Source organism: Gracilinanus agilis, chromosome 3 (assembly GCF_016433145.1).
Source record: "Gracilinanus agilis isolate LMUSP501 chromosome 3, AgileGrace, whole genome shotgun sequence".
Lineage (NCBI taxonomy): Eukaryota > Metazoa > Chordata > Mammalia > Didelphimorphia > Didelphidae > Gracilinanus > Gracilinanus agilis.
Window position 1 is genome coordinate 243,574,482 of NC_058132.1, and position 13,093 is coordinate 243,587,574.

A 13,093-nucleotide genomic window follows, 5' to 3' on the forward strand; every position below is an offset into this window, starting at 1 on the left:
GATCCTAACATCCTCTCAACTTATCATCTTATAGCTCTATTCTCTTTCTCAGTCAAACTCCTAAACAAACCTGGGTTACTCTTATTGACTCTTTTCTCATTCACTTTTCATCCCTTTGCAATCTGGCTCTGACTTTATCATTCAGTCAGTGTCAGTGATTAAGAATTTATTAAGTGTTTACTTATAATGTATTAGGCAAAAGCTAGGGATACCAAGAAATTTAACAGTCAAAAACAAAACATAGTCCTTGACTTCAAGGAACTCATATTCTCATGAGGGAAACAGCATTAAAAAAAGGTAAATGAAAGATATACACAGTGTAAATGAAAGGTAATTTCAAAGGTAGGGCAATAACTTAGAGGCATAAGAGGGCCTAGAATAGTGAGGGTGAACCTATGGCAAGGGTGCTAAAGATGGCACACAGAGCACTCTCCATGGGTACGTGACTGCCCTCTCCCCCCCCCCCCAGAGTTCATTACTAGAAAGGCAGAGAGAACTGGGTGGAGCTGCTCCCCAACCCTCTCCACCCAGGATGAGGACATTCCTCACTTCACCCACCTCTCCACTCAGCAGCCCAATGGGAGCACTTTCTCCCTCCCCTGTATAGGGGAGAGGGGCGCAGAGAGTGCCTGGCACTCAGTGGGGGAGAGGGGCCAAGCACTCCTTCTCTAAAAGGTTGACAATTACTAACCTAGAAAGACCTCTTGTAGAAGGTGGGGTGTGAGCTGAGTAATGAAGAAGAGCCAGGAAATAGAGTGAGAACAGAATGTATTCCAGGCATGAGGAAGGGACTGCAAAGGCAGAAGACTAATATGAGTGTGGTGTATGAGAAACAACAAGAAGACTAGTGTTGCTAGATCACAGACAAAATGTTATGGAGTAAAGTGTAAGAAGACAGTATAGGTAGGAAGAGATCAGGTTATAAAGCGTTTTAAAAGTCAGCAAATTTTATATTTAATTTTGGAGGCAATAAGAAGCCACTGGAGATTAAGAGAGGACTTGAGAAGAATTGTGACATGGACAGACCTAGGCTTTTGAAAAACCACTTCAGAAGCCTGCTATCTCTAAATTAGATATTATCTCTTTTCTAGATTTTCATGACTCTATTCTCTTGGTTCTCTTTCCTGTCAGAGTACTTCTTAGATTCCTTTACTCAAATATCACCCATATCCATGCCCTTTTAATGACAGATATACCCCAAGACTTTATCCTGGGCCCTCTTCTCTATTCTCTTTCTCTTGGTAAATAATCAGCTCCAAATGATTTAACTGTCAACTCTAGAAAAATGACTCCCACATCCTAAGCTCCAGTCCCACATCATGAACTGCCTATTGGAAATTTGAATGAGTTATCTCATAGATAGCTCAAGCTCACTGAGAGCAATACAATGATCCAGGACAATTCTGAGGGACTTATGAAAAAGAATGTTATACACTTCCAGATAAAGAATTGTTGGAGTAGAAATACAGATGAAAACATATGATTTATCATTTGTTTATTTGGGTATGTATTTTGGGGTTTGGGTTTTCTAAGATTATTCACTTACAAAAATGAATAATATTGAAATGTTTTACATGATAATACATGCATAACCCAGAATGAAATGCTTGCTAGCTCTGGGAGGGGAGAGGGAAGAAGGGAGGGAACAATATGGATCATGTAACTTTGGAAAACTGATGTGGAAATTAGTTATTAAAATAAAAAATCCAAATTAAAAAATATCTCAAACTCAACATGTTTAAAACAGAAATCTTTATCTTGCCCCCAGAACTCCTCCTTCTTCCAAATTTCCCCATTACTCTAAAAGTATCATCAACCTCCTAGTCTCAAAAGCTTACAAGCTCAAACATCTCTTCCCTCTGTCACCTCTCATAACCAATTAGTTGCCAAATCTTGTTTCTAACTTCACATAACAACATCCAGCACTTTTCACCTAAGTTCAGGTCTTCATCACCTCTTACCTGAACGACAAGCAAATCTCCTAATGGGTTATCCTACCTCAAAAGTCTTTCCTTACTCCAAACTATCCAACACACAGCTACTAAAGTAATCTTCCTAAAGCATTGGTCAGAATGTATCACTCCCCTACTGAATAAACTCCAGTGGCACCCTACTACCTTAACATTGATTAAATGTAAGTTCTTCTGGCTTGTAAAGTTCTGTCCAACCTGGTTCCAAATGCCTTTGCTGTAAACACATTACTTCTCTCAGCCCCAAAATCTAAAGTCTAATAAAGCTAATCCTTCTATTTCTCACACATAACATTTTATTTCCTTTCCCTGAGTCTTTTTACTAACTATCCTCTATACCTGGAATGTACCTTCTCTCCTCACCTCCACTGTAAAGAATGCCTTACTTCCTCCTCAAGACTCAATTCAAATACTACCTTCTACATTCTACCTTTCCTGATTCTCCTCCAATTGTTAGTACCTTAATTCCCTAAACTATCTTATACTGATTTTATATTTATTCTGTATATGTTTATAGCTGTACTTTGACTCCCTCAACAAAATGTAATCCTCTTGGAAAGAAAGACTGTTTCCCTTCTGTCTTTGTATTGGCGGCAGCAGCAATGACAGCAGTAAGAGTAAGGATAGGAGGAAGAGGAGGAGGAGTAACAGCAACTAGTCTTTATATAACACTTAATATATATTAATTCATCATCTGAACATAGTAGGTGCTTAATAAATAATTTTTGATTGACTGGTTTCGTGATTTTCTTTGGTACCATTCATTAACCCAGTAATGAAAAGAGGCAATATATTCAAAAGGCATAAAAAAACAAAAAAGGTGGTAGGAGGAAAAACTGGTCAGACAATTTCAGACAGTTCCAGAACTCAAAGATCTAGAAATATCAAACTGTAGCTATGTCTAAGAAACTGGTAGGTAGCTAAAGTAGAATGGAGATAGTGGCCACAAGTTGAACTTATAAAAATAGAATATAACCTAGATCATGGACTACCTAATAAAAGATCACAATCTAGCAACAATGTATAAATAGAAAGAAACCTGAACTACAATTCCAAACATCTGATGTTTTAAACCCCACCCCAACTCCACCACTTACTAGCTAGCTGTGTGTTACTCAGTCCCTCTAGGACTCAGCTTCCTCATCTGCAAAATGAAGGAGCTGGATTAGAGCATCTCCAAGTTACCTTCCAGCTATAACATTCTATGATTCTACATGCAACCTAACACAGCCAATATCTTAATGGACTTAAAAAAACACACACACACACAAAAAAAACTAAAACAGGTATATGTAATATACTCCAAGTAGCCATAAAGTTTATTTAAGAGATAGTTAATAAAGTTAGATCAAAAAGAATCAAAATAGGTACTTGGTTTAAAAAAAAAATCACTCACTAGTTATTTACTTACTTTAGAGGTAGTTCTGTGCTCCAAACTTATTCCAAGGACATTTTGTAACCATTCCTTAAAAGTTGGCAAAGGTATGCCACTAAGAGGGTACCTGGAATACAGGGGAGGCAAAATTACATTCTTAACATTTCTTAGACTTTCACATACTTCAAAAAAAAAAATAGCTTTACTTAAAAACAAATTACCAACGCAGAGGGCCAGGAAAATAAATAAGATATGAAAGTTAATGTTGCTAGAATCTGTAATTTTTTAAAGAACTCTTTATGTCATTGAAGAATGGCAACAGTTCTGAAACTTACAGGCTTACAGGGTTGCCCATGTTACTGAGAGATTTTGACTTGTCTGGGATGATATATAAAAAGTATATTTAAAAGGTGGAATGTGAAACCAAGTCTTATTTATCCTACTATACTGTGCTTCCTTGTAAGAGGAGGAAAAGTTTGCTTTTTCAGCTTGAGAGGGAAGAAAAAGGGAAGAGGGGAATCAGGACAGCTTCCTGGAAGTGGTAATATCTAATTTAGACCTTAAGAGAATAGATGATTTCAATAAATGTCAAATGGAATGGGGAGAAGTGGGGAATGAGCCTGTAGTCAAATTTGGTTAGAAACACAAAGTACATGAAAGGAGAAGGAAATAATACCAGAAAAGTGGAGTGAATAATTGTGGCAGCCATTAAATGCCAGGCTGATTTGTATTTAATTATAGAAGCAATAAAAAATTTTAAGGCTCCTGATGTATCAGTGAAGTACCCATTTATTAGAAAGCTCATTTTGGCAAATGTGGAAAAAGGTGAACTGAAGAACAAAGGAGATTGAGGGCTAGAAGAGACTTTGGGTAGTTAAATGACCAGACAATAAAAAGGAACTAAACTAGGATGGATACAGTAAGAGTGGGGAAGAGAAGATGAAATGAAGATATTATAAAGAAAGAATTGACAAAGTAGTGAAATAGCCTAGTAATTAGAGTCCCAGGAAGACCTGGATCCAAATCCTGCCTTAGACACTTATTAGCTGAGACCCTGGGCAAGTCTCTCATCCTCTCTGTATCTCAGTTTTCTCATCTGTAAAATAAGGAAGTTGGACTCAGTGGTCTATGATCTCTATCAGCCTTATATTTATGTGAAAGAAAAAGAAAAACAAGACTCTGATTTGAAGCCTAAGTAATTAGGAAGACAGTGATACCCTCAACAAAAATGGGGAAACTAGAAAGGACAGGATTTTTTAGAAATTGCATTGTTGTTGTTATTGTCCTTAACATGAGCTTATTCTGAACACATTAAGTTTGAGGTGCTGAAATCTCTAGACAGAGATGTTCAGCAAACAGATAGAAATACAGGCCTAGAACTCACAGAAGGAACAGGAACTAGATGAATGGATTTAGAAGTTACCTGCAAAGAGGTGATAACTGGGAATATGGGAATAAATGAAATTTCCAAGAGAATAAAGAGAGGGGAAAAGGGAAGAGTAGATTCCAAATTTTAGAAAAATTTTCACTTTAAATGGTGGGAAATAAAAGAATTGATATTTAAAGGATAAACTTCAGTTATCTAGAAAATTCACATATATTTATTAATTCATTATTTATTAAATGTTTACCATGTGCCAGAAACTATTAAATAGTGGGAGATAAAAATAAAAATGTGCTAGACAGTCTATCCCCTCAAGAAGCTTACATTTCAATGGGGCAAAAACAACACATAAAGGGGAGCTGGGGTGGGGGGAGAGGGGCATGGTTAGAAACTAAACTTTTAAACAAACACACACACACACACACACACACACACACACACACACACACACACACTCTTAATGGCATGATTAATGATGTCTAAGAAGTGCTGTGGAGGTTTGAAACCAAACAAGATAAGGCCATATCTAGCCTATCAAACTAAAGAGTTGTTCCCAGAGTAGAGTCCAGTTTTCTAATAGAGGAGATGTGATGACTCAGATATAGAAACATGGCTAGTAATGTTCTGGTAGTGCCTTGGAGGCCTGGAACCAAGCAAGATAAGGCCAAAAAATGATAATTATCATCACCATCATAACTGCCTATATTATAATAATAATAATCACTTGTATAATAAAGAATATATTAGTATATTAACATTGTATATTATGTCATACTATTATCATATAATGATATGTGTTTTTTTGATGGAGAGGTAGGGAGGCTATAGAACATTGAGCAAAGGGGCAAGAACAAGAAAAAAAAAGAGCACAGTACTGTAAAGTTAAGAGGTGCTTTTTAGAAAGAGTATTTCATTCAGAGTTCTTTAGAAAATAAAGCTGAATATGCTTAATGCAAATTTAAATACTGTCAGAATTATCTGTGTGCATGTATGTATATACAATTTCATTTGATCTTCACACAAACCCTGGAAGATAGGTGCTATACTATTCCCATTTTACACATAAGGAAACTAAGGCAGGCAGAAGTTAAGTGACTTGCACAGGAATAAACAGCCAATAAGTATCTTAAAGTAAGATTGAACTTGGGTCACCATGATTTCTAAGTCCACTACAATACTTAGATACCTATCAAAGTAAGAAGGGTTCCAGAGCTAGAACCTGATAGAAAGGAAAGAAGGTGGTATCCAAGGTAGAGCTTTTTTTCACTATATTCATTAAAACTTCTATCACAGTTTTCATTTTCCTAATTGATGATCTATTACAAGGGTTTACCTAACCCTTGACCTAACAAAGATTTCCACAATCAATCCCTAAGCTGCTTTCTGCCATCACATCTTCCTCTCTGTGGCTTGAAGTCACTCATCTTTCTCTGGTCAGTGAGCAAAAGTGGCAGCCAGTTTACCATCTGATCAATCAGTAACTAATACTGTAAGTCACCAGTTAACACAAGATCCATCATTTACCCTCACCAGAAATAATGAGGATTAAGAAAGAGAAAAGCTTAGTTCTTGTCAGGAAAAAGTTAACACTTGTTATTTATCAAATGTGAAATTTCCTCTCTTTTGGTCTATACAAAGAAAGGGCATCCACCATTTCCTACCAGCTGTATTGCTTGGACTTGGACCCTACCACCTTGGACTCCCAGGAAACTTCTTCCCCATTAAACTCATCATCCTGTAAGGCTTTGATGTTCATATCTCTTCAGAACCTTAAGGCACTCTTTCTCACCCACTGCACTTCTTAAACTAGCCTCTACTGTGTCCCGTGCCAAGTACCTTCTCTCCCTACCCCATCCCTACTTTTCAGCTTTCTTTTGTGTGCTGTCTTTCATCATTAGATTATAAGATCTTTAAGGGAAGGAATCGTCTCTTTTTATCTTATTATGTCTCCAATACTTACTGGTTGGCACATATAAGTTTAATGTTGACTAAGTGACTGACATAGTCCATGATAGAAGGAATTCTCATTGGCAAACATGTCTCCTTGCTTTATGTATTACTTAATACGCAAGAGAACTGCTGGATTAAATTGTCAAGGAATGTTTTTAGCATATTTATAAGAGATGCCTAGTAATAGACGAGTCTTTGAAGCTGCATTTTGTTCTTCCAAGTCATGTTTTATTTGCAAACAAAGAAAACAATGGAATGTGGCATTTCTCCATGTCAAATTGTGTAACACAAAAATGTATTTTTATATAAGTTTATAAAAGCCTGACAGAACTTTTACTAAACTTTTAAACATTTAGGTGATGCTTTTTAACCTTATCATTTGTCCCTAGTGCCACCTTCAATACAGAAAGTTCTCTCTCATAACACAAAAGAAAAACTGAAAGAAAGATTGGCCACATCTGAAAATACATTATTAATTCTGTTCCTTATATATACTAACTCTCTGCCAAGACATGCCACACCATCAGTTTATTTAGTCCTTTAATCTTGATGATATATTGCTATGATCAAAATTCTGAAGACATTCATTGATGTTTTTCTTATATTACTGTGGTCATCACGTAAACTGTTCTGGTTCTGTTTTGCTCTGCATCAGTTGACAAGATCATAGGTTTAGAGCGGAAGAGATCTTAAGAGTTCATCTTAATTCAACCCTTTAACTTTGTAGGTATAACCAGAAAGGTTACATGACTTGTCTGAAGTCAGAAGAATATATGGCAAAGTTGGGAATTTAAAAAAAAAAAAAACTTGAAGTTACTACATAATTTCATATTCCTCATTCCTTACATATACTACATTCTTGTACTATAAATGGTTTATTCACTTCCCCAATGTTCCATGTTCCTTTCTCATGTTTTCAACAACAATATTATCAATATGTCCAAAGACCACAATCATAAAATTCAAACAAAAGATATAGTGTTGCATATAAAAAGGGTCCTGAGATGCTCATTTGAAAAAAAATTGGGCCAGTAGCCTCAGAGCATTACAAGGCCTACTCAGCAAAATACATTGTCATTCAAAACAGATTAACTTAGCGATACACACAGGAAAAGCCAAGTGAATGAAAAATACATTTTGCCCAGATTAAGGAATCTAATCAATCAAACAAATAATAAGCATTTATTAAGCATCTACTATAATGCCAGGAACTGTACTATGTGCTGGGAATACAAAGACAAAAATAGTCCTTAAGATGCTTATATTATATGGACAGAGAAAAATGTGTAGTGGGTGTACAGGGGGAGGGGAGTTGTACACACATGAAAGAGAGAAAGTGAAAGAGAAATAAATATAGATATATCTCCCAAAAAGTTCATCACCCTATTTATCCTGGACATGCATTCCAGATAGACAATAGGCATTTGAGGAATTATGCAGTGCTTTCAATAATACCAAAATGCTCCCCAATACAAAACTCATTTTTAGATAGTATATGTCATCAAGATGTAGGAATGAATAAGTGTATATACACATATATACATATACTAACCCCACACTCCGACACCCATTCACACACACGCACACACACACAGCAATGAGTATTTAGGTCACAATCTCAAAAGAATCAAAATTACATGTGACCTAGTCGCATAACAGAAATATACAGAATATTAAGACAAAACTCAAATGCAAAATGTGACACAAAAGACATTATTAAGTGCACATTTAAATAAAAATGGAGGCAGGACAATCATATAACAAGAACAAGGTTAAGAGAAATAGCTGATGGCACAGTAGATATAGCACTGCACCTGAAGTCAAGAAGATCTGAGTTCAAATTTGGCCTCAGACACTTACTTAGCTGTCTGACCCTGGGCAAGTTACTTCACTTCCTGCCTTAGTTTCTTCAATTGTATAATGAGGGTAATAATTGCATCTACCTCCTAGGGTTGTTCTGAGGATCAAATGAGTTATCTGAACAGCACTTAGCTCTATGCCTGGCATATAAGAGGAGCATAATGTATGCTTAAAAAAAATCCAAAAACTACACTGGTAGTAAAAAAATATTAAAAGAACAGAAGGAGGGACTTCAGAATCTTGCATCAATACTATAGAAGATTTATGTAAATTAATATACAAAAATTACTAAGTATAAGAAAACATGGATAGAATATGATCTATACCAGTAGAGCGCTAATGAGACCATAGAGGCATTAAAGTAAAATTTTACTCAACCACAAATCTTTCTTTGGTCCCTCAAAACATTATGATGGGGGCTGCTAGTAGAGCACCAGGCCTGGAGTCAGAAGGACCTGATTCAAATCTGACTTTAGACACTGTATAACTCTGGGTAAGTCACATAACTCTTTGCCTCAGTTTCCACATGGCAAACTAGTCTAGTATCTTTGCAGAGAAAACCCAAAATGGGGTTACAGAGTCAGGACTGAAATGACTAAACAACAAAACTGGATATATCTTTAGCCCTCACATATAGTGGGAAATATCTACTAATAATGAGCCTATCACTACTATATCCTACCAAGTACTATTCCACCAAGTTCTCTAATTAACTCATATGTTTTTCAACATATATTTATTTAGTTAGTTAGTTGTTTGTTTGTTTATTTTTCAGCTGAGTTGTTTTCCCTGTCCCACATTAACACCTTCTATTTGATTTAAGGAAATTTGGGATTTTTAAGGAAAGAATTCTCTTGCCTGGAGATAGTGGAAATTATATCATAATTACCTAGTATAATGTACTCTATCTTCTTATAGTTAAAATACTAATGAATACTATGTATCATTAAGTAACGATAAAGTACATCTATCCTTTAAAATTGTTCACAAAAACCTTTATACCTTATCTTAGAGGCAAGCCTGACACCAGTACTCTCTTTAGTTCAGGTTTAATGTCAAGACTAAGTGAAAGCCTACAAATCTTACAGGAGTTAGTAAAAGGAATTTTATTTTACCCTTTAACACAGCAAAAACATAACAAAGATGAACTCAGCTTCTATGAATGATGCCTCCCTGTCTCCATGTGGAAACCCAGAAGGTTAACAGAACAGAGTATAGGCTTCAGAAATCCACCAAGTTGAGGGATCACAATACCATATGGATGCAACTTTTTTTTGACCAATCAAGTTCCAAGATTAGCTTTGCTGTCTTTAAGGAAAACTAATTCCTACTATGAACAAACAGGGGAATGATGAACCTATCCCACCTTAGAAACATTTTGAAAACCAAATCTTCAGACTTACCTTTCTTCATAATTTCCCAGTAAATAAACAAGTTCCTTAAATAATAAATAAATAAGCTAAAGGGAAGGAAGGAAGGAAGGAAGGAAGGAAGGAAGGAAGGAAGGGAGGGAGGGAGGAAGGGAGGGAGGGAGGGAATTCCTTAAGGGCAGGGATTAGTTTTCATTTTTGTCTTTGTATCCCTAAAATTGACATAATGCCTTGTATTTTATAGGCACTTAATAAATGTTTTTAATATTGAATAATTCTTCCTAAACACATACAAATATTAGATTAATGGTACACATAATATTCAGGTTACATTGCCTTCTAGAACACAAATATATATTCCTTTAAAAAAATGAATCTTACCTTTTCCCAGTCAATTCAATTTGGCCCTTCTTATTAAAGATGAACTTGGAATCATTATATCCCCATCCATTCCATTTCATAAGTTCTTGCCTAGTTGAAAAAAGAAAATATATAAATGAGAGCCTAGTTACACAGCCCTAATGAGAACAAAAGTCTGGACTTATTTTCATAAGCATGTAAAAAGAAGAATTCTTCTATTTACTAAGGAAAACATTAGTTTCCTGAAAAGACTCATAGGAGCTAATACAAAGGGAAGTGAGCAGAACCAGGAAAACACTTTACACAGTAACAATAATATTCCAACAATGATCAACTGTGAAAGACTTAGCTACTCTGATCAAGGTAAATGATCCAAGAGAATTTCAAAGAACCCATAATGAAAAATGCCATCTACCTCCAGAGAAACTACTGGTGAACTCTGAGTACAAATTGAAGCATACTTTTTAAATTCTTTTTTTCTTGAGTATTTTTGTGTGTACATTTTTTATATGGCTAATATGGAAATATGCATAATCAATATCAAGTGAGGTGAGAGGTAGGGAAGAAGAGAATTTGGAACTCAATTTTTTTAATGTTTTTACATATAACTGAGAAATGTTTATGGAAATAAAATATATTTTAAAGAGAAAAATATTGGTTTAAGTAAAATGAAAAATACATCTGAGAATTCCTTGTTAATAGTATTTATAAATTATTTTGCTCTTAATTTACTTCATATATAGTGAATAGCCCTCTAAATGGACCATAGGATTTACAGCTAAAAGGAGACTTTTTAGAGATCATCTAGTCCAAGGATAGATAAAATATAGCCCCAGGGCTAAATCCAGTAGCTGGTTTTCCACTGGGCCTTAGTTAGCTGATCTCTGACCTAGTCTAACTACTTCATTTTACAGAGGAGAAACTTGAAACATAGGAAGATAAACCAATATGCCCAAGATTTCTACACAATTGGAGATAATATTATTAGTGCTTTCCTTAAAAGCCATAAAGGGTTTACCCTCTGTACTGAAGGACTTCAAATTCTCTTCATTCAGTTAATCAAAAAGTATGCATTAAGTGCCTAATACTCATTGGGCCCAATGCTAGGCAATCAAAAGTCATTGTACCAGGAGCTTATAATCCAACTGAGGCAAAAACAAAATAAGTAAGATATAATTCTGAGGAAAAATATTAATGCGGGATAAGAAATCAGGAAAAGTTTTATGTGGAAAGGTACTTAAAAGGAGCCTTAGATTACTCCAGAGATCATAGCAGAGATCCTGAGATGTAAAATGAGAACATAATCCAGGCATGGGGGAAAAACAGTAAAAAGGTACAGAGGGCTGCACCTAAAGAACAGTAAGGGAACCAATTTGCAGAGGGCTTTATATGCCAATCAGGAGTTTATATTTGATCTAGAAGTACTAGGGAGTCACTAGAGTTTAATGAGTCAAGGAAGGACATAATCAGATCTGAGCTTGGGCAGTTCTGTGAAGGAGAGTCAAAAGGGAAGAGAGAAAGTAAACTATGATGATACTGGGGAGATAAAAACAAGATTATATTGTTATCCTTGGCTCCAATTAAATATGAAGGTTCATTACCAACATGGTAGTCATAACTAGGTAAAGAAATGTTTGGTCATGAAAATCCATGAAAAAAAAACAACAAAAAATCAATGAGCCCATTCCTTGGAGTACATTTCTAACAATTGAATCTCTAGGTCAAAGTAGATATAGTTTTTTAATCATTTTTTTTTAAAATCACAATTCTCTTAGAGAGACTTAGAGAATCCAAAGCTTTCATGTTACCAGCAAGAAAAATAAGGCCCAGAGGCAGATTTGCCTCCATGCCACACTGCTAAATGGTAATAAGTCTAAGACTTCCCCATTACACCAGGCTGCTGCTCTAAAGAATCTAAAAGGAATAAACTGAACAAAAACCCTCAATTAAACCACAATGCCTCCTTTTCAAAAACTCCTACTAGAATGGTTCAGAGGTCTTTAGTATATCCACAAATCTCATTTGATCTTCTATATCTGACTTTCAGAGGAAAAAGACAAATAGGATAACAAGCTATTTAAACATAGTTGGTCAGAAAATAGGCTGACAGAACATTTGGGTTCTAGTTTTCAATCTATACCAGCCATCCTACTGGTTATGTATGTTAATACATCCAGCCATTTCTATGAAAATGCAGGGTACTATACAACAAAAGAAAATGGCAACATATCGACACAAGGTGGCAGTATTCTCCCAGCAGAATATAATACCAATTATTATAGTCTTCATTTCTTAATTCAATAGTAACCAATTTTTTACTGAAAAGCTTAACAAAAGTAACTGTGTTAAAGATATTCTCTTTTTTCCCCCTCAAAGTGCAAACTTCAATTTATTACCATGATGATAACTGGTTTATATTCCACAGAGTGTTTCCTGGACTACTTATTTATACTTTTTACTAATTTTATTAGTCTCTGTTTTGTCACAAATTAATCTAAATTTTAAGTGGGTCTCTACCACTGATATTTCCAAAGAATAAACTAACCGCCTTACACAGTTGTTATAAAGTACTATATAAATGCTGTTATTGGTCAGTTGTTTTCCAGTCCTGTCCAACTCATGGTGACCCTTTTGGGGGTTTTCTTAGCAAGATACTGGAATAGTTTGCCATTTACTTCTCTAACTCATTTCTTATAGGTAAGGAAACTGAGGCGAACAGCTAAGTAACTTGGCTTGGATAACATTGCTAGTATTTGAACTCGGGACTTCCTGACTCCAAGCCTGGCATTCTATCCTCTGTGCTGCCTAACTGCCCTACACAAAT

The 13,093-nt window shown here is 35.5% G+C and overlaps 1 protein-coding gene across 1 annotated transcript in view; it reads right to left on the reverse strand.

Annotated features, from left to right (window-relative positions):
• Window positions 1-13,093, reverse strand: part of AGPS (alkylglycerone phosphate synthase) — a 166,510-nt gene that overhangs the window by 130,109 nt on the left and 23,308 nt on the right. The window contains exons 2-3 of the mRNA XM_044669753.1: window positions 10,291-10,380; window positions 3,382-3,472 (exon numbers count right to left, since the gene is read on the reverse strand). Of these exons, the coding sequence (XP_044525688.1) occupies window positions 3,382-3,472; window positions 10,291-10,380 (181 nt within the window). The remainder of the gene's footprint in view (window positions 1-3,381; window positions 3,473-10,290; window positions 10,381-13,093) is intronic.